This window comes from Embiotoca jacksoni, unplaced genomic scaffold, assembly GCF_022577435.1.
Source record: "Embiotoca jacksoni isolate LCO1_2020_lvr unplaced genomic scaffold, fEmbJac1.0.p SCAF_83, whole genome shotgun sequence".
Lineage (NCBI taxonomy): Eukaryota > Metazoa > Chordata > Actinopteri > Embiotocidae > Embiotoca > Embiotoca jacksoni.
In genome coordinates, this window is record NW_027185440.1 from 392785 (window position 1) to 417121 (window position 24337).

At 42.9% G+C, this 24337-nt stretch overlaps 3 protein-coding genes across 9 annotated transcripts; 2 read left to right on the forward strand and 1 right to left on the reverse strand.

Annotated features, from left to right (window-relative positions):
* The first annotated feature begins 3289 nt into the window (after positions 1-3289).
* Positions 3290-7467, forward strand: gfi1aa (growth factor independent 1A transcription repressor a). 2 transcript variants are annotated; one of them, XM_069139551.1, is made up of 7 exons: positions 3290-3359; positions 4561-4765; positions 4935-5138; positions 5731-6131; positions 6414-6551; positions 6737-6902; positions 7037-7467. In XM_069139551.1, exons 2-7 carry the CDS (start codon positions 4654-4656, stop codon positions 7213-7215), a joined length of 1200 nt encoding a protein of 399 aa, XP_068995652.1. In that variant the 5' UTR covers positions 3290-3359; positions 4561-4653; the 3' UTR covers positions 7216-7467. The 2 variants fall into 2 exon arrangements, with proteins under 2 accessions (XP_068995652.1, XP_068995653.1); XM_069139552.1 differs by lacking the exon at positions 3290-3359 and adding an exon at positions 3667-3746.
* A 668-nt stretch (positions 7468-8135) lies between these two features.
* On the reverse strand, positions 8136-16519 carry rpap2 (RNA polymerase II associated protein 2). Its single transcript, XM_069139572.1, has 12 exons — positions 16447-16519; positions 16186-16231; positions 15931-16045; positions 15211-15309; positions 15037-15102; positions 14864-14952; positions 14734-14769; positions 13513-14647; positions 13256-13356; positions 12477-12557; positions 11679-11747; positions 8136-8408 (listed from the first exon to the last, which is right to left on the reverse strand). The coding sequence occupies exons 1-12, from the start codon at positions 16496-16498 to the stop codon at positions 8264-8266; spliced, it is 2034 nt and encodes a 677-aa protein (XP_068995673.1). The 5' UTR covers positions 16499-16519; the 3' UTR covers positions 8136-8263.
* Positions 16520-16799: 280 nt separating this feature from the next.
* glmna (glomulin, FKBP associated protein a) lies at positions 16800-24184 on the forward strand. 6 transcript variants are annotated; one of them, XM_069139579.1, is made up of 20 exons: positions 16800-16867; positions 17077-17111; positions 17187-17266; positions 18238-18363; positions 18470-18583; positions 19597-19705; positions 19812-20100; positions 20221-20320; positions 20421-20602; positions 20745-20798; positions 21118-21148; positions 21610-21699; positions 21824-21865; positions 22065-22138; positions 22232-22316; positions 22460-22569; positions 23005-23068; positions 23271-23409; positions 23635-23705; positions 23792-24184. In XM_069139579.1, exons 3-20 carry the CDS (start codon positions 17228-17230, stop codon positions 23879-23881), a joined length of 1809 nt encoding a protein of 602 aa, XP_068995680.1. In that variant the 5' UTR covers positions 16800-16867; positions 17077-17111; positions 17187-17227; the 3' UTR covers positions 23882-24184. The 6 variants fall into 6 exon arrangements, with proteins under 6 accessions (XP_068995680.1, XP_068995679.1, XP_068995678.1 ...); XM_069139578.1 differs by lacking the exon at positions 17077-17111; XM_069139577.1 differs by having other exon boundaries at positions 16805-16867; positions 17077-17266.
* Positions 24185-24337: the final 153 nt, after the last annotated feature.

A 24337-nucleotide genomic window follows, 5' to 3' on the forward strand; every position in this document is an offset into this window, starting at 1 on the left:
CTGAGCTCTGCTAACATAGACCCAACAGAATCTATCTGGACCACAGCAGAGATGGCGCTGAGATTCTGTGAAACTTTTTTTTTAAATATATCCAAGTGACAGACCACATCCTTCAGATGCATAAAAAAACAAAACTGGCAATTACACAGAAATAGAGAAAATGAGCTCACATCTATTAAGAGTCTTATTAAGACAGGGTATATTTTTGGAAAGGACAGTGGAAAGGGCTCGCAAAGGTCAAGCTTGTAGTTCATTTGTATGTCATTTGACTATGCCTGTTGAACTCTGACCTTTCAAATGGCTGCTTCACCCCCCCAGACATGCAAACAGACACAATGACCAGGAAACAGCCAGCAGCTTTCTTCACATCCACACACCAACGTCCCGATTGAGATTCTTGGTACTTGGGGGAGAAATTTACAACCAGAAACGGCTGCGATGGTTGCAAACAAGGGGAGCTGCTGATCACCATGATGGATGAGCGAGGTGATTTGTGGGGTGTTTATAGCATAAATCTAAGGATCTGCTGAGGAGCGCAGGAGTTTCTTTTCAGTGTTTCTTCTGTTGTTTTTTTTACACACATTTTGAAGTCTATTTCTTCTAAGAAAATGTAAGCCATGAGGACCCCTCATCAAAGTTTTAGGGCCGTAGAGTAATACTTAGTCAATATTCAACCTAATAAGTAAGTCTTTAAAATCAATTTGTCCGTTTATAGGAGCACAAGCTCCCCTACAGCGACAGGATGGCAAGATTTGGAGAGAGAGTAGACGAGAAAAACAAGACCTCTCGTGTGAAAGAAGAACTGTCTTGCGGTCAGCAGCGTCCATATTTATTGTTCACACTCTGTCCCTATCTGGTGGCTGCAGGTGGACCCAGCTGAGAGCTTGTTGAGATTCGGCTGGCCACTCCTAAGCCGGTGGGGGGGAGGGGGCTGCATGCAGTTGAACCCGAGGAAAAGGACTCGAATCTGATTGTCTCGCTGGAGCGAAAAGAATGGAAAGACTTTCAGAGACTTAGAGGGAGGTGTCAAGCTGCGGTTAGAGCTTTAGAGGCAAAGGAACCTGTGAGGGGATGAGATAGCATGATGTGGTTTTCAGTGAGACGCCACAGTACAGTGGAGGTGCAGAGGTGAACGCTTAGATTCAATGTCTGGGACTTAACAAGGACATAAACCCGGGAAAGGCAGTTTAGCCACAATAGGCTGTAATGGCATGAATCCATTGCAAGAACTACATTTGGTACAATCTGGCTGATGTGGTTACAGACTGCAAAACAACACCACCGGGGGACATTTTCCCACATATGCCTTCATTTCTACAAACAACAAAACGGCAGCAAAGTCGACTGAAAGACCTGAAATAAGTCTGATTTAAAGTGAAACTCTGTAACTTGTTAAAGACAAAATAACACATTATTTATATGATATATTCACAAGTGATTAAATTCTCCCCTGCTCAGTTCAGGAGACTCAAGGATGTTGCTGCTATATAGCTCATTTGACCTGGTATGACTAGTAGCTTCTGGTGGCTAATGTTTACTTATGTCAGCAAACAATTTCAATTCTGCAACAGTTTGACCTGACAATTTTCTTTACTTTCCACTGCGTTCATCACTATCCCTTTAGCTACATTGGCCGCTGTTTAGCTGAAGTTCTTTTGTGTTGCTTTGAACTGAAATGTCCTGAGTCAAAATCAAGACAACATCTGACAGGCTGCTGTGCTCTCTACCATTCACCATTCTCTAACATTCACATACATGCGGTACGAAAGCTGCAGCCTCGGGTATATTTAAAACTACGAAGAGCCCCCACAGTCTCTCTCTATCCTCGCGAGGGCCAGCAAGGGTTTGAGGTGGAGCTCAAAAAAAATAACCTCATGGCTCACCAGCACAAGTCTGTATTTAACCCCATGCAACTGTGATCTGAATCTTTGACAAGGTAGACGAGTGCTGCTGCGAAAAGCAATGCAAAAACACAAGAAACCCTCCTGGACCCTCCCAACCTCCTCCTCCCCCCTTGGCTGTGATCGCTGCGATTGGGCCTCTATTTCAATCACATACTTGCTATGAGAGTAAAAGAGCAAGAATCAAGGCCTGCGGGGGAAGAGGTGTGTGTGTGTGTGTGTGTGTGGGAGGGGGAGGGGGACTGTGGCAGCACTGATAGTATCTTTTTGACTCTGCATTTGGTTTCCTGTTCTCAGTCAGTGTGTAACCCCTGAGTTTGAATGTTGTCACATCGTCTCTGTCCTCGCCTGCGTTTCACTGCAGGTTTGGCAATTAATCAGTGAACTCAGCGGCTGAAATATAACCAGGGTTCGTTGGTCGTAATATGATTACAAATATTTATCAACATGCATGATTCAGTGTCTTTCATGAGGTGTGATTGAGCAACCGTGAACAAGACACAAATGCGGAGTTTGATTGAGCTGTGTCAGTGTTGGCAGGCAATGTCCAACTTTGTAAATATACTTGGAGGTTATATCTGTGCAAGTTTGAAATTCAGTTTTTTCTGTTTTACTTTTATTGAGATTATGGTGTGTGTGTGTGTGTGTGTGTGTGTGTGTGTGTGTGTGTACTTGTACAACTATATTTGTGAGGACCAGTTTGAGCTTTAGTGAGGACATTTTTGCCTGTCCTCACTTTGTCACACCCGTTCAAGTAAAGACTTGGTTTTAAGACTAAGGTTAAATTTACATTTAGGTTAGGGTTGGGATCAGGTTGAGGTACTTAGTTCTGATGGCTACGTTTATGCTAGGGAACTGAGGAATGCATTATATCAATGAATGTCCTCACAAAAATATCCATACAAATGTGTGTGTGTGTGTGTGTGTGTGTGTGTGTGTGTGTGTGTGTGTGTGTGTGTGTGTGTGTGTGTGTGTGTGTGTGTGTGTGTTACTCGGTTCATTACAGGGAGACCATGAGAGGTGAACATGAAAAATTCCTATGGTGACAAATTTAATGATTTTTTTTTTAATCCCTTTAAAAAGTGAAACATTCAAAAGTCAGGCTTCACAACTGAAGTAAATCCTGCAACTATAGAAAAATGCATATCAGAGACTTTCCATGTGCTCCAAATCTAAATTCAAAGAAATCTAGCTTTAACAAAACGTGGAAGAACTCTGACACCGCTGGATTCTTTTTTATCACAACATGAATCAGTGTGGTTACTTGAGTCACAACTGACTGACATTAAAATTTATTCGGAGGGGGTAGGAAGAAAAGGAGTGTGTGTGTGCAGTGAGCTAGCTACTGTGTGACAGAAGGGTTTGCCTGCAGAGTCTTTCTGTTTTGACATTGACACCATATGTGGACAGAGATCAGGAGCGTGTGTGTTCTCATAGTTTGGGGTATACCTGCAGTGTGTGAGTATGGGACATGTGTTTTCGGCTTTATGCCTCAGCTATCTGCGTTTTTCTTGTAAGTCTCTATCTTGCTGCAGCTGCATCAAACAAACTCTGTTCCCACATCGGACAAAAATCGATAGCTCTTTGCTTTAGTCTGACCTTGAACGGAGCCCAAATCTTCGCAATGATTTGCATTTTGAGTCTGACAGATTTCTGCTGAAAACGTTTTGCCTGTGTGATTTAATGCATCCTATTTTTTTTTTTTTTTACCACTCCAGCTGGCACTTATGTGCGTCTTTTCCTGCATTTTTTTTTTTTGTGTTCGGTGGACAGCCTAATTGGGCCTGTGCATGGGCCGGGAGGGGGTTTTAATGATGTAAAACAATAAGGCTGAAGTCAGTGCGGGTAAGCTGAAGCAGTGTAACTGTAAAGAGATACTTTGACTCCCCACCAACAGGCTGTTGTGCATCGCGGCCGCGCGCGTCTCATTAACAGGATCACTTTACAACCAGTCAAACAAATGGGTCATTATCATCACAGCCTGGTCCGCCTGCATTGAGCAGCCGCAAACACACACGTTTTATGTATCATCATATCCAAATTATATAATTAACTAAAAAGCGTCATTTACTTGTAGTATTTTTTTTAATTCATTTATGTTTTTTATAATAGAAATCCCAACCCTCACAAATTTACCTGCGCACAAATACAATCTCGGTTTTAATTTTTATTAAATTTCTTTCGATGTTTATGGGTATTTATAACTATGGTCAATACTTGGGAATGAATATAGCCTACTTATTAGAAAATATGTATATATAATCAAACAAATATAATTTCAAAACGCATTTATAGATTACTTTTCTTTAACAATAGTAAATCAAGTAGCCTAATAAAAGGTGAATGATAATAACACAACAGGTCGCTATATTTTCGATCATAAAAGTCAAGGCCAACAGTACACTCTATGGCTTACAAAACATACATACAAACGTCCTCTTATGTGATTCAGACGACGCCCATATAGTGTATGGACATACAATACTTTGTCTTCAATCCCATATCCGAGACCCTTCGGGATGGATGGTGGTACCGCTTTTGGCCACCTGCCTGGCGACACCTGGTAAACGATACGGCCTCTCTGCGCATGCGTAATAGCCTGCCAAAAATCCTAACGCCGTCTCGCCTGACAACCAACAGTGAGTTTCAATCTGTCCAGAGATAAAGTCAGAGCAGCGTGGAGAGGACAGAAGTGAAGTGGAGGATTTCGGACCCGAGGAGCAGTGAACGGTCTGAGTGAGAGTGGAACAACATGCCGAGGTCCTTCCTGGTGAAGAGCAAAAGGGCCCACAGCTACCACCAGCCGCGGTACCCGGACGATGACTACAGCAGGCTGGAAACTACTCTGGCTCACGCGTGCGCAGGTAGGTTCATCTGTGCGTAATTACGCACGAAAATTGTTGAATTTCGCAAACAAGAACAACTCGTCTTCATGGAAAATATTCATGTTAAAATGAAGTCAGAACGAATCCACAATAGACACTTGCTGCGCAGTCAGTCAGAATAACCCCGATTCTCCTCTGCTGTCAATAGAGACCAAATCTCAAGCGGAGTTTGAGTCCAACTTGGAGCCGCAGGAAGATGCGAGTGCCGGCGCTGACAGATTGTCCCCCGGGTCCAGGCTGCGGTCTCCAGGGTCGCTGTCCTCCAGCTCTCCGTTGAGCTGCAGAGGCAGCGTCTGTGACCGGTCTTCCGACTGTGATTTCTGGCGTCCCCCTTCTCCATCCTCCTCACCAGGTCTGCTCACAAATGTTTTCAAAAGTTCAGCAAAGTCTGTTTTTTTTTTTTATTTTTATTTTTTTTAAACAATGAGAGTGTAATTTAGGTTACGTATTAGCTATTGAATAACCTGCGTTTAGTTTGGTGCTAGTTGTCAAAACTTTTAAAATTCTCAACTTCAAATAGTGTCTAAACATTGAAAAATAAGCTGGTGATGGTTTTATTATAATTATAAAGGGGTAAATGTCAAGCACAAATTCTTATTTGGAATTCAAAATACGCATCTAGTGGAGAAATTATGACTAAAATATTTATGAAGACGTTGGTGATCAACATTTATATACTTAAATGTTTAATGTTTTTTTGCACGTCTTGCATAAAGCAGAATATTTTTGATGAAAGAATGACGTGGAGACTTGTGTTTAATGAGCTCACGCAGCACTCAACATTTTCTGTTGTTCGTGTGTTCTGTAATTATAATTACACTTTTAAGCACGTTATGTGGCCATCCCAACTGAGGTTCAGTGCGATTTCCAAGACAGGCCATGAACTGCAAATCTCATTCCTCGGTGAGCACGTCCACTCAAAGCAAATACAAATCCATTTCCAGATTCCGAGAAATGCTCCACTCCAGCAGCGGAGGACGGGCACTTCAACATCCCGCTCTTTCCTTACTCCTGGTCAGCCTACTCCGGGTCCGAGCTGAGGCATCTGGTTCAGGGGTCTTATCACCACCACCTCCGGGGCCGCAGGGAGTCTCACTCGCCCGTCAGCATCTACGGGGCAGAGGACAGCGGCAGCGAGCCGCTTTACGCACAGAGGGGCCGCGGGACCGGATGTTACCAGGATTATTCTGCAACGGCCCACCAAATCTGCAGGATGCGGGGCAGAGACGAGCTGTATCTGGATGTAAAGCAGCAGCCCCGAGTGACGGAGATCAAGTCTGAAAATGATTTCATCCGCTCTAACCTCGAGTCAAGTGGATCGTACAAATGTATTAAATGTTGCAAGGTACGTTTTTCCTTTAGTTTTACTTAAAGTAAAAATAGATGTGACTGCTGATACTGATGATTTTACAGCTGTTTTTGGGGATTACAACACCTTAGATTACTCTCTTAGTCTTATACATTTTCAATGTAAATTCAACCATTTCAAGATCCTGACAATCACATTTGTAAAATCTTTTTTTGTGACATCACATTATTTTTTTCTTTATTTTGGGGCTTGATTTGGAAGTTTACAAAAAAAAAAAAAAAAAAAAAAAAAAAAATCCATCCATGTGTTTTTCCAAAGGTGTTTTCCACACCTCACGGGTTGGAGGTTCACGTGCGGCGCTCGCACAGCGGGACGCGGCCGTTTGAGTGCGAGATTTGCGGGAAAACCTTCGGACACGCAGTGAGCTTGGATCAGCACAGAGCGGTCCACTCGCAGGTAAATTGCTCTCAAACTTTAATTATCATAAATTGTTCAAACTTAAAAGGCCGCAGGGCCCACATTTTGTACGCAAAGGCCCGGCCTGGATGGCCCTTTTGCCACCACACACACCGATCTTATCTTTAGGCATATAGGAAACATAATTTGAGGCCTTCCATACTGACACTGTGCATCTTTTACAGGAAAGGAGCTTCAGCTGCAAAATCTGCGGTAAAAGCTTCAAGCGCTCCTCCACGCTCTCCACGCACCTGCTTATCCACTCGGACACGCGGCCTTATCCGTGCCAGTACTGCGGCAAGAGGTTCCACCAAAAGTCAGACATGAAAAAACACACTTTCATCCACACAGGTGACACTATATAAATAAAAAGTGGTCGATAAATGCATAAAAACGAGTCACTGTTTAAAGCCTCACCGGTGCGTAAGGCGCGCGGAAAGAAAGACGACATTTTCCGACTGTGTGTGATTTTGTCCGTGCTGCAGGTGAGAAGCCGCACAAGTGCCAGGTGTGCGGGAAGGCCTTCAGTCAGAGCTCCAACCTGATCACACACAGCAGGAAACACACGGGCTTCAAACCTTTCGGCTGCGACCTCTGCGGGAAAGGTTTCCAGAGGAAGGTGGACCTCAGGAGACACAAGGAGACGCAGCACGGACTAAAATAAGCACACGTTGATGCTGCAACATGAAATCCTGCACTTTGAACGTACTCTGACTGTACACACGGTTTTAGTTTGTTGTATTGGTTTCCTGTTTCCTACTGTTGAACTTATTTACTCTGAGATATTCTGGTTGTTTATTTATCAACTGTGTTTTTACGCATTATTATGAAAAACATAACCATGCATTTCCAAAGCGGAATATTTGAATCAGCTTTTTAAATTCAGTCAGTTTGTTATATAGTCATGGATTAAACATTAATTTAAGGAGCTCAGTTGTCCATTTTTTTTTTCAGTTTGGTAATTTCCAAGAGTTTGATTTCAATCTCTTCGCTTTATATATATATATATATTTATAAAAAAAAAATTCTCTTAATTTAGTTTTAATGCACAAATCTAAAACACATTTGTTCTCTGTTCAGTGATTTGACTGTACGTTGTGAAAAACGAGAAGCTGTGTTGAGCCATGTGGACCATCAATCACGTCTCCAATCTGCATGACAGGTTAAAGTTATAGCTCCAATATTAAATAGACAAAAACGCTTTGCTGCGTGCGCCACCTGGTCCAAACCAAATATTTTCAGATGAGTGCATTGTTCACATACCCATATAACAAATGACATTATGGTGCCATAAACCTGCATGTAAAGGAAGTCTGGAGAAATAGCAGCAACTTTTATGACAGGTGAAGCTCCTTTAGCGCAGCAATAAGCACCCTGTCCACAAGGTGTTTTCACTGGGTGTGATTTATTAGCCCCTGCAGAGGTTAAACATCCACAGCTCTAAAACTTCAAGGATCTGATTTGCACATATCTCACCACAGATTGTGTACACGATGCTGCTCTCCACCCCTACATCCTAGATCAGCTTGTATTGTTAGCGTGTTCAGTAAAAACATCATAAAACACACACAGCTTCTTTTTTTATTTGCCAGATTTATTTATAAAAAACAAAAAACAGACAGTACAGAAAATGCCTGATGGCCACACATTCATTCTAGTCGGTCCTAATTAGATCCCGAGTGTGTTATTGTACGTACATGCCTCTATGGGTGTCAGTGTGTTGGGGATATAAACATCCGGACCAGGTTCAGAAGGTCCTGCTCCTGCAGACCGAGTTCCTCCATCAGCGTCTTCAGATACTCCACCGATGCCGATGTCTCCAACGCTTCTCGCACCAGCGGAGAAACTTCTGACAACCTGAAATACAAAACACACAAACGTAAACACAGCTACACACTGAACAGGCCATTACTCTTCTAACATATGAAGAAAACCAACACTTTCATATGCTCACAAATGTGATGACATTTTGTTTATATACAAGGACGTACCTCAACAAGGATCATAAAGACTGTCCTAAAACTGAAGTCACATCTTAAATGGACAATGTTGAGTTAGTATTACCCCATTTTAGTCCCCAGTGTCACAAGAGTCCCTTAGATCAGGTATGGAGTGTTTTTTTTCTACAAAATAGGGAGGCTGTTAATGATTTATAAGAATAACTTTGTTGAGTTAAACACAGATCAAATATCCATCCATGAACTACATTTGATGGGGTTTCCAGTTTTTACAGCTAAAGTTATCCAGACAGCTCATTGTGGGAAAAAAAAACCCCACTTATGACTGCTGCCTACATGAAGGCTTTATATGTACACAAATCATCATCCTCTTCATTTTTGAGATAGTGTTTATATAACATATAAGAAATCTGTTTTTTCAGATCTCTAGATACATGATTATAAGCATATACAATATCTAAACCTTGTGTAAAAACCAAACAGACTAAGATTTTTTTTTTTAAACCAGGAAGCAGGATATTGGATTCGGTGCCAATATTCAAAATTCTGATTTTTTTTTTTTTTTCCAACTCCTTTGGCTGATTGCCGATATCAGTCTATGCACATATTTTTTTCCCACCTAATTGCAAAGAACATCAAGTCGCTCCTGTACAGGAATAACATTATAATAATAACAATAATAATATTATTATGCCTCCTCTTATCCTGATGCTCCACTGGCAGATGCAGACATAAAACGAGGCTTTTCAAACTGTACAATTCACCAGACAAAATAATAAAACTACTTCAACTTAACTTATGTGAAACACGTCATATTAATATTTATGTGGCATTTTTCTTTCAAAGAAAACTGCAAGATTCATTCTATTTAAACAGGCTTGGATGATTTGGATGAGTTAGTCATTAAAAATAGTAACTTCACTGTCTGTTTCGGACACTTTTAAAAAACTTTCACACCACAGCTATGTTGTTGCGCTCTTTCACACTTCACAAAAACGATGTGATGACGTTGCGCCGCCAGAAGGCGTGGTGTTCAACATTTAGTCATAATTAAAGCATCATTTTACCATCATGAAATGTTTATTTTAAATATTTTTGTGGCCAATATCAATGACGTGCCGATATTATTGTGCATTCCTACTTTTAATCTTATTTGAAAATGTAATCAATCACCTGTGATAAACTACAATATTTTAAACATCACACAACATGTGTTTATAGTGAAAATGTCACACACCTCCCTTCTAGCCAAATGTATGTTTCAATTAATCTAAGTGTGTTGTGGTACGCACTCATATGCCTGATTATTAGGTACATTTAGCTAAAACTAACAGCTCTGCAGTAAATCCAAAGTTCATAAAGGCTTCAAGGTTCAGTCTGTGTTGAAACAGTTTAGGAGAAGTGCTCCTAATTCTGCAGGCTGTACTTTGTATTCCAGCTGACTTGTAGTGTCTTAAGATGACAGGTTTTCTAATACTTTTATCCCATTCATACAAATGAGAATATATGACAATGGCAACTAAATGTGTTTCTTCAGGTCAAAATGCCTGCAATAGCAGGTGTAATTACACCTATGAGCTCACATCCTTTATTCTCAAGATAAACAGTCATAAAACTGCCACCTATCTCTGCACGACACTGACTTTATCAACCACTTCTCTCAAACTGTGTAATTATTTGTCAAGTCAAAGCAGTCCAGCACCCGTACATAGGAAGTGTTTGCCTCCAACTCTAAATCCACAGTTTGTAGCCTTCGAGCTGCTCTCCGTTCACCTCTTTAACCTCCACCCGTCTCTGTCTCCTCCCCCTCCCTCTCTACCTGTCCCGTCTACCTCAGTGGAGGTGCGCTGCTGGGTAATCTCCGGTTCAATTTGGGGTCTAGTGTTGCAGGGGGGGCATCCATTATTCAGCTGGCCTGAACAATAGAGGCCAGACTAGCTCCACAGCTGCCATGCAGCGGGCAGATAAGACAGCACACCAAATTATTCATGATGGAGGAATGGAGGGATGGAGTGGAATGAAGTTAAATGGCAACTGATGAAATCATAGAGTACCAGTGGCACATGTGACAAAGAGAATGAATGAGTGAAAAAGGGTTGATTACCTAAAATGAATAAATGAAAGGTAACTGTCAAAAAAGCACAATAATGATGAGCCTTTGTGTGTCTTGTCATCCACCCGTTCTCAATATCTGAACATGCAATAAAACAGGTTCAGTGGTTTATCAGTTTGAGGAAATCAAACTGGTTTGAAAAACGCATCTCTCAACATCAGCAGTCAACAATACAAAACACCTTGAGTCAGCTGTAAGAGTTTTATTATTCAAACTTATTTTTATTTCCCTGAATATTACTGAGCATTTCTGTCCAAACAAACAGCTCGAAAATCTCCAGTTTGTTCACAATCATTTTTAAGTCCACTTCTAGTTTCTGTTGTGGTCCCTTGCCTCAGTAGTGACAGATTTGTGTTACCTACTGTACCTCAAGCTGCACAACACTTACTGTATTCTTTTGTTCACAATGTAAATTATGATATTAAAGAAAACGGACCTGGGAGTACAGAGGGAGTCGTAAATCAGAATCAGCCGGGCATCAGGTGAAAGTGTTCCCAGCCGGGGCAATTTAAAGTGCCCATTTTGCTTGAATGTATACAGAGGAACTACTACGTGTGTGTGTGTGTGTGTGTGTGTGTGTGTGTGTGTGTGTGTGTGTGTGTGTGTGTGCGTGCGTGCGTGCGTGCGCGCGTGTGTACAGAACTGTTTGTGTGCTGTGCCTTCTGTCCTGCAATACGGATCTGCAGAGGTGCAATCAGGTGGAGATAAGGCTGTGTGTACTCAGACGGGAGCAGCACGGAACTGTTTATGAACTGCCAGCAGCAGAACGCACGAACGAACACACACACACACACACACACACACACACACACACGCACACGCACACGCACACGCACACGCACACACACAGGTCGTTGTGTATTTCCTTGCAAACAATGTTCCTTGATTTCCTTCTCATTATTTCTTCCCTTTTCTGTACTAACTCAGTAGCAGGCTGTCCGGGTGTCCTGGTGCAGAAATACTGAAGTAACTCGTTCACTCCCTCGTTCACTCCCTCGTTCACCCCCTCGTTCACCCCCTCGTTCACCCCCTCATTCACTCACATTATAAACTTACAGATGCAGAAGGACGACAGCTATGAGGGTCCACTCTGGAGTTTTGTGGATGATGTTTGTGTTGGTGAACCTGTAAACAGAAACAACAGCGTGGATAACTAAAGATCACCTGAGCTCCAGGTCAGTCATGTAAATACATAATATAAAGATATGTGTCATGTGAAGGTGTTTGTCTGTGTGTTGGACCACAGAATAAATGTACGACTCCTGATACGTGCAACCATCTTTAGTCAAGTGTCCAAAAACATCTTAATCTGATTATAAGTAAACCAGTAAAATACCATCCACCTAAACACTGGCTGCAGTGGTGATGAATGTCTTTCTGACAGCGCTGTGTATATCCTTTGGTTTGAGCCTCTTGTCAGCGGGGCCTCTCGACAGCACGAGGAGAATTCCTGGAAGCAGGACTCTGGAGGTGTTACTCTGCTGCCTGATGTGCTTTTAAATCACAGGCGGAGTGATTTAATAGCAGTCCAGTTGAAAACATCCTCACCGGCCAATGGGAATACACAGCATATCTATGGCAGGAAGTGTCCAGCAACTTGATTGGGCCTTTTTAACAGAAGACATTTGACATGTCACGGTACTAAAAGCAGCCAGCATAGATAATGAAATTAATAATAGCTGAATTCCATTTAGTTGCTTCTATTTCTGGGCCCCCTTTTTTTTTTTTTTTTTTTCAAAAATGGGAACCAGCCCGGTCTACCAGTCCATAAGCACTGACCCCAACCTCCATGCGACATTGGAGAGCCGTGTGACCTTTAAATAGCTAAGAGGTGTGTGTGTGTGCTTTATTGACCTGAATGTCCGGACCAGGTTGTTCAGGTCGGTGGAGACGTCGCTCATAGTGAGACGAAGAGGACCTACAATGTTTCTGACACTGCACCGGCACAGGTGAGAGACAAGGAAGACAAATACAGTAAAAAAAAATGTGCTCATTGTTACTTTAAGTTCATCCATCATATCGGTTATTGGGTTGAAGTTATACAATTATAATAAATACAGAGCATGTTTTTGTTTATGTGCTGTTTATCAACCAAACATGCCGTCTTGTAATTGTGTACTTCAGTCGGTGGAGCAGGACACCGAGACGGTTCAGTCAGCTGATTCTTAATAGACAACACATTTAGTTAAGAGCACGTGTTTGGTGCTAAAACGCCTCACTGCAGTTAAAAAAAAACCCAGTAAATCGGTGTTGTAGAGCCGATACATCAGCAGATTAGTCAAAGAACAGAAAATTAATTTGTCAATTTTCAATCATTTCGGTTTCAGCTTCATCCTGCCTTTCTTTGTTATATTTGTGTTGATTATATGCCTTTATATTTCACACTGTTAAGTTTTAGATTTAATGATGTCACCACAGGGTCTGAGAAACTGATGAGCGTTTTCACTGTAACCTCATGTTTTACAGACCAAACAACTAATTGTGTAATTGGCAGATTAATTGATCATGAAAATGATTAGTTGCAGCTTATTAAAATTATGCTGCAAGTAGGCTGTTGAATGACTTTCCGAAATATGGCAGTTCACAGCTGAGAAAGACACATAAATGAACCTTTGAAACACACACAGACGCACCAGCTGGTGAGCTTCTCCACTGTGATTCGTTTCTGGATGAGATGCTGAGCCTGAGAGTCGATGAGCGGCAGAACCTTCCTGGTCTGGTCCTGGACCGTCACCTGGTGTGGGGAGCAAACCTCAGTCCATAAACACGCTGGTGTGCACTTAAAAGTGTTTGCACATCATAGTTTTAACAATGTGCCCCCGTGTGGACGCCGACTCTTACAACAGGTCCTTTCTTTCACAACCTGCTTCTCTCTTTTCCCTCCACTCACCTCGTTTCCATTCGGCTTCTCAGGCAGAATCCACGTCCCTTTATAAAACTCCTGGACCCTGAGCTCCAGCTGCTGGCTCTCCTTCCGCAGTGTCTCATAGTCTGGAGCTGCAGCCGACGGCCTCTTCTGCTCCCCAGCATCAACCGCCGTCTCCTCATCATCCAGGTCATCTTCATCCAGCTCTTCCTGCGCCTCCTCTTTTCCTTCTTCTACATCAGCACAAGGAGAACCCAGAGAATGATCGGCGGCGTACAAGAACTTCAGGGTCTCGTCGGTGCACCATTGCTTTAACGTTCTTCTCAGGCCCTCGAGGAGATTCAGCCGCACCGCGTCAGGTCGGGCTTCGACTGTGTGGTTCTTCAGTAGATCTCGCAGTCCCGCTGCCCCTCTCTTGCTCATACCCACCCGGGTGATGTCGAGGCCCGGGTGGTCTGGTGATGGCGAGATGTGGCTGCTGTGATTAGTGGCAGTCAGAGCTGAAGAAGGAAGATGTTTACTTTCTGATTGTGGTTTTGACTCAATACATGGAGGAGATGTGAGTGACGCTGTCTGTGAGGGTGTTGAGTTAACAGGCAGGGGAGTGTTGTGAGTGATTGTCTCAGATAAACTGCACAGATTCATCTTAGCTGTAGTGTCTTCCACACGGAGCTCCTCAGGAAGGTCTTTCTCTTCTGGTGCTGTGCGGTCAGTGTTTATTCTGTGCTGCTGTTTGGGTTTTTCAGCATCACCTCCATCCTCTGTTTTGCGCGCATGTGACTCTCTCCTTTCCTCGTCTCGTCTTCTTATTTTTCCCTCCTCCGCAGTCTGACTTTGACAGTGGTCACTCTCCTCTTCATCTCTCTCTCTGGACTGTTTCTTCCTCCTCTCAGTCCTTCTTTCTTCCCCCATCTTGTCTTCATCTGAGCGTTTAGGCAGGTCCCCCCAGTGCACCCGGGGTCTCCGCTGCTGGGAGACGACGCTGGAGACGAAGTCCTGCTCCTGTTCACCGTCGCTGCTGTCGCTGTGTCTGAGGTCGGCTGCAGCAGGACCCTGCAGAGAGCCGTGAAGGTCCTCGTCCTGAGCAGCCAGAGGGTTCTCGATGTCGTCCTCTTTAAGCCGCTTCCCGGAAAGCATCACCTCCGCACCAGACATCCCACTGGACACACATATGTAACGTTTAATTAGTCTGTTTATTATTAAGCCGAAATAAGTAAAACTGTAAAAACTGAATCTGGTACACACCCATCTTCTTTCTTCATCAGTTTAATTTCTGAAGGACTGTCAGTGTGAAAGAAAATAAACTCAGTATATGGAATATTATCATATTGAAGAGTAGTTAATTCAGGACAGAGATGAGAAGCAGCACACGTACCCGTCATGATGCCTGAGCCAGAGAGGCATCTTCGATATTTGCAGCTCAAACTCTTTGGAGGCTTTGTAGCAGATATTACTGCAGAAACACTAAACCACACGAAAAAGTTTCTTTCAACTTTTTTTGTTGTTGATCACTATAAAGAATAATATTCTTCATGTAGAGGCCCTCACCTTGCGCTCTGTGATGTCATACACCTTATTGGTCTTAGTGGAAATTCTGTACTGCTGAGTTGGAATCTAAAATATAAACGATAGCGCCGACTCTTGAGAAAACAAGATTAGAGGCATAACATATGACATGAACTAAATGTAAAGGAAAGTGATGACAGATGTAAAGGGTCTTACCTTGATCAGTTTATTTGGACATATGGGATAGCCACAAAGTCTAGCGATGGATCTCTCCTCGATGGTGTCTTTGTAATTAGCAGAAGTGATGAACTTGGCCTGTGATCCCCAACAGGTTGCCAAAGTGAAAAAGCAACAAATGAATTATTTTGCTCATTATGAAAAAAAAAAAAAAAAAAAAAAAAAGGAAGCAATTTTTACCCAAATATTATAAAACCAGTTCAGCTTCTCTTTTAACTTCCACTGCTCACTTTTAAGGCAATAAGGTGTACGACTGATGATTTGAGCCAACACCTCCTTGAAGTATATGGAATTAGGACAGTTTTAGTGAAGATAATTGGTTGGTTAAATGGTTATTTATAGGATCCTGTGCACTCTGTCCTCTATCGTCGACCACAACTTTGACACCGTTTAGTTACAGAAGCAGTGTTTCCTTTTTTACATGTTGTCCTTTTCCTCTCGTATGCTTCCACTAAGAGCTATTTCTCACAGAGTTAAGCGTGCAGCACGCCTCTTTTCCATTTCACCATTTCGTCTGTCGACTACAGATTCACCATTTCAGTGAACCTGTCGTCGACCTCACGGCTTTTTGAAGGCAGCAGTGAATGCGCATTTATCCCGGATTGATTACACCCGTTTTGAGCTAGATCGAGCCCGTGGCTTTAGTCTGTTCCCCTGGATTTGATCATTCTACTTTTAGACAGCTCTGATGATACATACACAGTCAACCAGGAAGTCCTCGGCCACACTGTCCTCCAGGAGACGCTCCACCACATGCAGAGCTCTTTTCTCCAGCTCCAAGTTCTCCCTCAGCTTCTCCTTCACCTCCTCTCTCCTGTAACAACATACAATGTGTACACACATTTGAGGACGCGTTGGTGTTTACTCCACCGTCTTTGTTAAGTGTTTGAAATGGTGGAATGAGTTGGGCAGTGATGCAACTCCAGCATCCACTGAAGAGACGCTCGTTCACACCTTCTGGCTTCTTCCTCAGCGGTCTGTGTTTTGATGCGTCTGCCACCTGCCACACAAACAACAACAACAACAAGCTTTCAATGCAAACAGAAACGCTGTTAAATGTTTATCACTGATGATGAGTATCGGTAGTGTAGAGAAGATTCAACTAAACAAAGCAGCTGTTTCACATGAAAACACATTTCAACTCCCGTTAGGGGGTAAAGACGTTTAAAAGGCCTAAGATGTAAAAGACAGAATAAAATGTGAATAGAAACCAACCCTCTTTGGAGGTTTTAGCGGAGCCTCCACTCCTCCTTTCCTCCGTCTCCATGCTGTTTCTGTTTTCTTCGTGTTCAACTTTGACCCGTTACGTCACTAATTGTACGGCAAACCAGACGCTCAAATCCAGCTGTTCGCGTTGTGTTCAGGTAGCGTGGGGAAATATGTTTCTAGGACGGCGAAGGCATGACCCGCCCTATTCTGCCTTTGATTGGTTTACCCTGACAACGTCACCCGTACTCTGACCAATCACCGCCCCTCATGCCCGAGTTTATGAAACCAACCAATCAGAGCAAACGAGTAAACGAGCCAATCAGAGGTAGAGTAGGGCGGGTTATGCCTTCGTCATCCTAGAAAAAGAAAAAGGAGCGAAGCTCCCCGTGGTAGTTTGACACCGGGTAGTTTGAAGCAAGAAGCAAAGGTAGGTGTTTATTTTAGAACTGTCCTGTTTGACATTTCTTTACGCAGCGACAGTGTTTAGTGGTGGTGACTGTGTCTGGTGAGGAAACACATCACAGAGAATATCTTTGTTTTCAGTGACGCTAATTCACAATTATTAGCAGTAGCATTCTTTATGGTCTACCGAGTTCACAGACAAGTCCAGGTTGTTTTTTTTTCCTTCCCTCGTAGGCATAGAGCCCATCTGATCTTACACACCTCTCAAAGTGAGTGCCATTTGATTACCGGTTATTATTGTGCGCATTTATTTTTGATTTGGAGTTGTCTTTCTTGCTTTGAAGGATTGCTGTATGAAGCTGAGCCCCAATTGAGGACAGCAAGGATGGCTCTGGAGCAGCTCAGTGATGTGGTCCAGAGATGTGTAAGTGTTCAGAGGAACCACGTCCTCTTCCAGACACCAATGTCCACCCATGAAACACGTGAGCGCAGTCTGTCCAGGTAACCTCGATGCTTTTATAACAGTGAGCAACAGTGGGACCTCCGACACTGTCTCTGTTTTGAGCTGCACTTAAATATAACAGCTTCCAGTCTGCTCCAACTATCAAGAGGTTTATTATTCCAGTCATAAGTAAAGGACAAGTTTATACACAGCTTTGGGTCTTTGCACGATATTAAAGGAGGATCAAATACCAAAAAGTCAGATCAAGAATGATGACAAGTTAATATGAACGATAGTATTCATACAAACAGAAGAGAGCCAAAAAGCAACATTTTAAAACAAAACGCTCGGTGATATGTTTACATGATGACTGGGAACTCCAGTGTGATGCTACTATTTATGTTACTTTGTTTTTTGCATAGCCTCGGATGTATCATACGTGACTGAGATTAAAAGTTCGTACTCGACTTTGTAAGTAGACGTTTATATCACGGTCTTCCTGAAAGCCCTGTTTAGTTTGTACAATGGAGCTTTTTGTTCTCTTCTTTCTTCAGAGGCTCAGATACAACGACCAGATGGACTCTGTTGTGAGATTGTTCTGTCGTCTCTCCTAAACGATATTTCAGTCACACCTCGTAGACTGTCGGGCTGCACTTTGGATCGTCATTTATTCATTTTTAACTGCCAAATGTTAAAAAAAGTCGTGCGAAATGCTTGCCACAGTTTTCCAGAGGTCAAGAAGTTGTCTGCTAATCACTTGTTTTTGTCGTACTAACAATCCAAAGCATCAGGTATTTAATTGGCAACGCTATAAAATAGAAGTAAGCGGTAAACTTGCATTTGAGAAGCTGCAACCAGTGAATGTTTGTCAATTTATTTAAAAAGTGACCATTTGAAATATCTATATATTACCTTCTTATGTTTATCTCTTTACTTGTTTCTGTTTCATACAGCAGGCACTCCCAGATGACCGCTACACCACCGAGGATCACGACATCTTCACGATTGCTGGGCGGACGTGCATCGCGGACGGAAACAGTGCACAGGTCCTCAGTATCGTCCTGGATGAAAAGAATCAGGTACATTTCTCAAAGATGACGATGACTTTTGTTTCAGCGCACAGACTCATCCGTGAGTGTGTTGCAGATTGTATTACCTAACACGCCTCTGTTCTCCTCCCTGTAGGACATGGTGAGATGTCTCGGTTGGAATCTGCTGCCTCCGCTGATTCAGGTGCTGCTGAAGAAAGAAGACAAGACTCTTTCTCAATGCCTCGCCATTTTTAACCACCTGCTTAAGGTCTGTGAATCTACTTCACCAAAGTTACTGGGCTGAACATAAGATGGAACATTACGTATAACGTAACATTGTCCAATCACAAATCCAGCGACGTGTAGGTGCTCTGTGTCTTGAAAGTTCAACTCAGCCTTGGACAGAGTGGATCATAATGTGATACAATGAGGCTCTGAATTGGTTAGTCTATCTGTGGAATAGCTCTTTCTTTGTAATAAGGCTTCTCTGATGCTCCTCTATTTTCCCCCAGCGATCTATTTTGGGCCCTGTTAGAAAAATTACTCCGGAGGTTTGGTTCAAAATCAAACATATCGGACATTTATTCTTGCAAGAAGGAGCAAATACATGTACACTCAAAGAAGGATGTCCAGCATTGCTCGAAGTCTCTCCTCCGTAGTTCAGCTTATATAAAGTGTGACAAACAGTTGACAGTCACCCCCACTTCCTCTGTATGTCTGATTTTGTAGATGGTACCGAGTGAGGTCGTAGGTCACAAGATAAAGGTACAGAGACGTTGTAACCGAGACTATAGAACCATGTTCTGCAACAGATAGACCAACATTTGACAAGTATGATGAGTTCATTATTTTTCCATCAGCCCCCTCTTATTTGATATATATGTGCCACGTCTGGGGAAAATCATCCAGACTTGACTATTGAAACACAGTTTATTCTGGTATCAGCAGGCAAAGTATCCAAATACTGCTTTTTTTTTTTTTTTTTTTTTTTTTACAAAACTCTGCTGCCAGGCTTTTAACTCGTACTAAGAGGAAAGCGCATATTACACTGATCCCTGCTGCCCTTCACTGGTTACCTGACAGGTGCATTGATTTTTAAGAGTTAACTGCTTGTTTTTAAAGCCTTAAATGGTCTGACTCCCGCCTATTACTATGATCCGCAAACTGCCTACTAGCCTGATTGCTGTTTGAGAGCACTTTATAACTTTGTTTAAACAAAGTTCTTATTGTAGAAATTTGGATGAAACCGTCTTTTTTTAAGGATAAGCTTTGGTTTTCCAGACCTGCCGACCCAAAGAGCTGCTGATTGGTTTGTTGGAGCAACTGGAGCAGGATGATCCTGACGCGATAGCAGAGAGTCTCCATCTACTGTTGAACCCTCTGCAGAAAGGTAAAGAACAATTGTAATCATCTTTAGATATGTACTCGGATATGCTTGTGCTCACATCAACTCAAATAGAGCCATTTCCATACTTACACCTCCTCTGTCCTCACAGTGTTGCTGTGCCTGGGCAGCCGTAAGGCCTCGTCTTTGGGCATGACTTTATCCTCCGTGCTGGACCAGGTGGCCAAACTACCTCTCCCTCACACCAAAGAGCAAGAGGAGGATGATGTGTTTTCGCTTTGTCGGTGCTGCACCGACCTGACGGACTTCGTCAGACCCTTTGTCCACGAGGCCAGGCAAAACCTCCTGAACAGTAAGACACGCAGTGACAGCACAAACATGGCGGCGGGCGGCCAGGACAGAGATAAAGAGGATGAGCTCCGGACAGAACTTCTAAAGTTGTGAGTGAAAATCAGGTTCTCAACTCTTCCCATATGTAATCTCACGTCGTTTTGTAGTTAGGAACCGTATGAATCGTGATAATGTTGTCAAGGCTGACCGTGTATTTTTGTGCTCTGCAGCGGTATGAAGACTCTGAGTCATCCTCTGTTGGAGGTACAACTCAAGGATCCCGACACGCTGCCTCTGTCTCCGCTCAGGACGTTTGCCACGGAGATTTTGGTGCTTGAAAAATGATTCGCCAGAATATTCTGGGAAGAGCTAATATGAAATTCACAAATTTAGATATGATGTTAATGGCGATTCTGTGTGTGTTGTACAGAACACCCTCAGTGCTATCGGAGAGTCCCTCCCCAGTCTCGTGTACCGGCCTCTGTTGAAGAGAAAGCAGGTTCCAGGCTTCCTGGAGGAGGAGGTGCGTTACCCCAAAGAGTCTCTGGCCAGCTTGGCCCTCCTGGTGTTTGTCCATCACCTGGCTGCAGATACCTTTCCCAGTGTTTTCAGGTAAGCAAGAGGAAGCATCTTGGATTGTAGTGTACTGGAACTCTGATGGACAGTTGTTGTTTTTTTTTCTGCCAGGATATTATCCGTTCATGATTATTAAAACATTATTTTGAATCGAAATGCATCTGTGCTCTCTCCACAGTCCTGTGTTCTGTCTGCGATGTAACATGGAGCACATCTTCCTCCTGCTGTCCAGGCGAGTACACAACACGGCAGTATTACTGCATAAAACACCACATACCACAACAGTTTGGCAAACAGTGCATTTCTTTGGTAATTCCTCATTCACATGGACTTTTGAACCAGCTCCTGATATCTCAAAACATAAAGTATATGTAATTTATAAACTGAAAGAAGTAACACGAAGAACATGATTCTGACTTAAATTTGAAGTTTACATGACACTTGACATGACAACACAAACTAGAATCGAAAAGTTAACGTTTTGTGTATTTATACGCCTCTCTGTATTTTTGTACATTTCGAATCATTTTTTTAATTTATTTTTTGGTTAGAACTGAGGAGTCCAGGATTCAGAAAGGATTGGTGAGTCAAACTGAACCTTTAATGAGAGGTTGTTGTTTTTTGTTTTTATTTTTTGTTGTAACATTCTGGGGATTTGTATTTTCATTTCCAAGTTTTTCTCAGTTGACACTATACTAACAAAAGCGCTCGGCATTTTGATCCCGGCCTCAACAGAACTAGTCAAACGCTCATTACCTCCGCTGATGAAAGTTTGTAGAGTGGCTCAAGAGGTTTGAAAGTTTATTAATAAGTAATATAAAACCGCAGCAGTAGGAGGCTGTAAAACGGCTGAGCAGATGAAGAACTGTGCTGCTCATGAAGCTTTCCTGTTGCTGGGGGGAGGAGGGGGGGACTGTCAGGTTTGGCCAACGAGGTCATTGTTATCTCAACCGTCTTCTGTGGAGCGCAGATGGAAAGACCCGTTTCGATTGAGCTCAGCTGTCATCAGTGTGTGTGATGGACGCGTGTTTCCCATCACGCAGGAGCTGTATGAGAAGAGCCTGGTGCGGGTGGACGACGGCAGTCTGCCTGCAGATCTGCTGGAGATCAAAACCTTTCTGCGAGTCCCTCAGGTGAGCACAGTCGTCTACTTTATCATTCAAACCTCAGCTTTTACTCTGCTGTGATTCTCCTACCGTGGTGCCGTTTCTACTGCTGCACTGTATCCATCACACCGTTATTAATTCTATGTTTCAGAACTTAGTGAAGGTCATGACGATATGTCCGAGGCATGACTTGGTAAGTCTTTACGTTTGTAGATAACGCTGCTGTTAAGTGTGTGTCAATGGTAAATGTCAACGATAATGGACTTGACAAGGACTTTTGTATTTATTTTAGCTTTGAATTTAATTTTGCATGTGTATCATTGACATCTCGTGTCCTCGAGAAGAACACTTTTGAATTGAAAATAGATTAATTTAAAAATTTGTGTCCCCAGAGGACGAAAGGGCTGAAGGTGCTGCAGCTGAGCATCGATAAGTTTGACACTGAAGCCAAATACAATTTCTTCCAGTAAGCGCCATCTTTCCTAAATGAAAAAAGAGCAGAAATGTTTCCGTTTCCACCCACGAGGTGTAATGACTTGTGTTGGTGGTCTTTTCTCAGGTACATGCTGAAGACAAGTAATCACTCGGGAGTCGAAGGCTACGTCATAAAAAACATCAAGAATCAGATCGACTTTGCTCTGCGGGTGAGATGGTGCTTTGTTGTCATTTTCACAGGTTTTGGTGAAATAGCGAAGAGCTAAATGGCACTGAGGGTTGTGATTAAAAAAAAATATATATATCTTGAGGTCCTATAAAAGTTGGTCTCCGTCTCTCTGTCCGTCTCTAGCCAGGTAACGGTAACACCTGGTTCGAGGGGGCTCACCTGCTGCCTCTGCTGAACAAGGTTTTTAGTCTTCCCGACGGCCCAGAGACCGACCTCCTGCAGTACATGGACAGGTCAATACACACACACACACACACACACACACACAGTGCAACGCTCCATCCTTCCATGTAATAGCTGCTTATTTTCTTCAGAGGAATGGAGCCAATCCCAGCATGCACTGGGAAACAGGAAGGGTACATCATCACATTAATGTCACATTCAGGTTTTGCTTTTCTCCCTAAACGTGAGATGTGTGTTGATTAATTAATGTCTAGTGTGTGAACTCAAGAAAACAGTTGTTACCCTGCGCAGGGTTAAAAAAAAAAAAAAAAAAGTTTTTCATTTGCTCTCTAAATTGGACGATTTATTTTGTCTTGATATGCTTCTTCTGGGTCTATATTCTAGATATGTAATATTGATGAACATAGATGATTTAATTTTTTTTTTAAAGGGGTTTAACTAAAGCCAGGAGAGGGACTTTAAATGTCATGCGTTGTTCCCTACAGAGTCATGGAGTCTTTGAACCTGTTGCGTTACCTGATCATCAGAGACAAAGTGACAGAGAACCAGGTGAGAGCAGCCTTCACTCTTACAGAAAGAGTGTCGAGTCAAAATGCAGCTGAAAACACTGAGGGGGAAAAAAAACAAAATCGTACTCCGTTCTGTTGGCCTCCAAGTTTCTCATTTTTCTCGGTGCATCAGCGGCAGGTCGATGCGTCGCATTCACCCTCGTCTCTGCTACAGCCATCGTGTTTTTCTGCCGATCTTGCAGACGGGCATCTGGACGGAGCTGTATAAAATAGAAGATTCGTTCATGAAGCCTCTGCGTTTCGATCTGAACATGTCCAGAGCGCATTACGAGAGGGAGCTGCACAACACCGTGGAGGCCAAGAAGAAGAAGGCCAAAACAGGTCAGATCAACACTCACTCACCGACTGACACTTGTAACTATTAAGTTTGTCAAACGCAGGAAATTAGAAAAATGCAGAGGCCCCATGTTTCGTAGTTGTAAAGCAGGAATCCTTTTCACGGGCTCGATGTAATTACAGCTCCGCCTCACGCAAGACACGCGTCATCATAAATATGTTCCTGTAACCGCCGTTTTTTTCTGACCGTACAAATGCGTTTTCCCGCAGAGGAGTCGGTGCTCTCGGTGTCCGTCGGTGACGAGAGGCTGCCGAACATGACGTCGGAGTCACAGATTCAGGTCAGTGACGCGCTCGTCTTGCAATCAAAATGGCACCCCGTTTGTGCGTCTGAAGAGCTGACTGAATTTTAAATGGGTCCTCTCAGGCCCTGCACTCGGCCCTGCACACGTTTGACATGATCGAGAGCGTGTTGGTGCGGATAGAGGAACTCATTGAGGTGAAAGACGATCCATAAACGGAGCTGAGCAGCCGCGGATCCTCGTCGACTCAGGGCCGAGCAAACACAGAGCCTTCATTATGTTGAAACAAAAAAACAAAAAAAAAAAAGAGCAGCATCGTGGAGCACGCGGATGCATTATTTCAAACTGTTAACAAACCATGCACTGTTTCTTTTTCATATCATAGTTGCTCTCAGCAGAAATAAGTTAAAGTGTATAATGTCTTGCACATTGTCAAGAAATGTCTGAGAAGTTTCTGTCACCTCTGTATGAAATGTTACAAATTTTGTACACACAAGTTAAATAAAGTGTTGATTCTTGTGCCGTTTTGATATTTCTTACGGTTTGGTAACGCCATCTGCAATATGTCATTATACTTACGATGTTAAAATTAGTCCATAAAACAAAGTTTTAAATTACCACCTGGAATAACAAATGCAAAACCACAAGCAAATTTCATTATTGCCCCATGA

What these genes read in the sequence shown, in the direction of transcription:
- rpap2 (XM_069139572.1), bottom strand. Translation starts at nt 16,498, where the DNA reads ATGGAGACGGAGGAAAGGAGGAGTGGAGGCTCCGCTAAAACCTCCAAA. An exon ending in CGCTAAAACCTCCAAAGAGG is followed by an intron (nt 16,232 to 16,446) that starts GTTGGTTTCTAT and finishes TTTGTGTGGCAG; the next exon opens with GTGGCAGACGCATCAAAACA. An exon ending in ATGACATCACAGAGCGCAAG is followed by an intron (nt 14,953 to 15,036) that starts GTGAGGGCCTCT and finishes CGTGTGGTTTAG; the next exon opens with TGTTTCTGCAGTAATATCTG.
- glmna (XM_069139574.1), top strand. Translation starts at nt 17,021, where the DNA reads ATGGTCTACCGAGTTCACAGACAAGTCCAGGTTGTTTTTTTTTCCTTC. An exon ending in ATCTTCCTCCTGCTGTCCAG is followed by an intron (nt 20,799 to 21,117) that starts GCGAGTACACAA and finishes TTTTTTGGTTAG; the next exon opens with AACTGAGGAGTCCAGGATTC. An exon ending in ACAAAGTGACAGAGAACCAG is followed by an intron (nt 23,069 to 23,270) that starts GTGAGAGCAGCC and finishes CCGATCTTGCAG; the next exon opens with ACGGGCATCTGGACGGAGCT.
- gfi1aa (XM_069139551.1), top strand. Translation starts at nt 4,654, where the DNA reads ATGCCGAGGTCCTTCCTGGTGAAGAGCAAAAGGGCCCACAGCTACCAC. An exon ending in TTCTCCATCCTCCTCACCAG is followed by an intron (nt 5,139 to 5,730) that starts GTCTGCTCACAA and finishes ATCCATTTCCAG; the next exon opens with ATTCCGAGAAATGCTCCACT. An exon ending in AATGTATTAAATGTTGCAAG is followed by an intron (nt 6,132 to 6,413) that starts GTACGTTTTTCC and finishes GTTTTTCCAAAG; the next exon opens with GTGTTTTCCACACCTCACGG.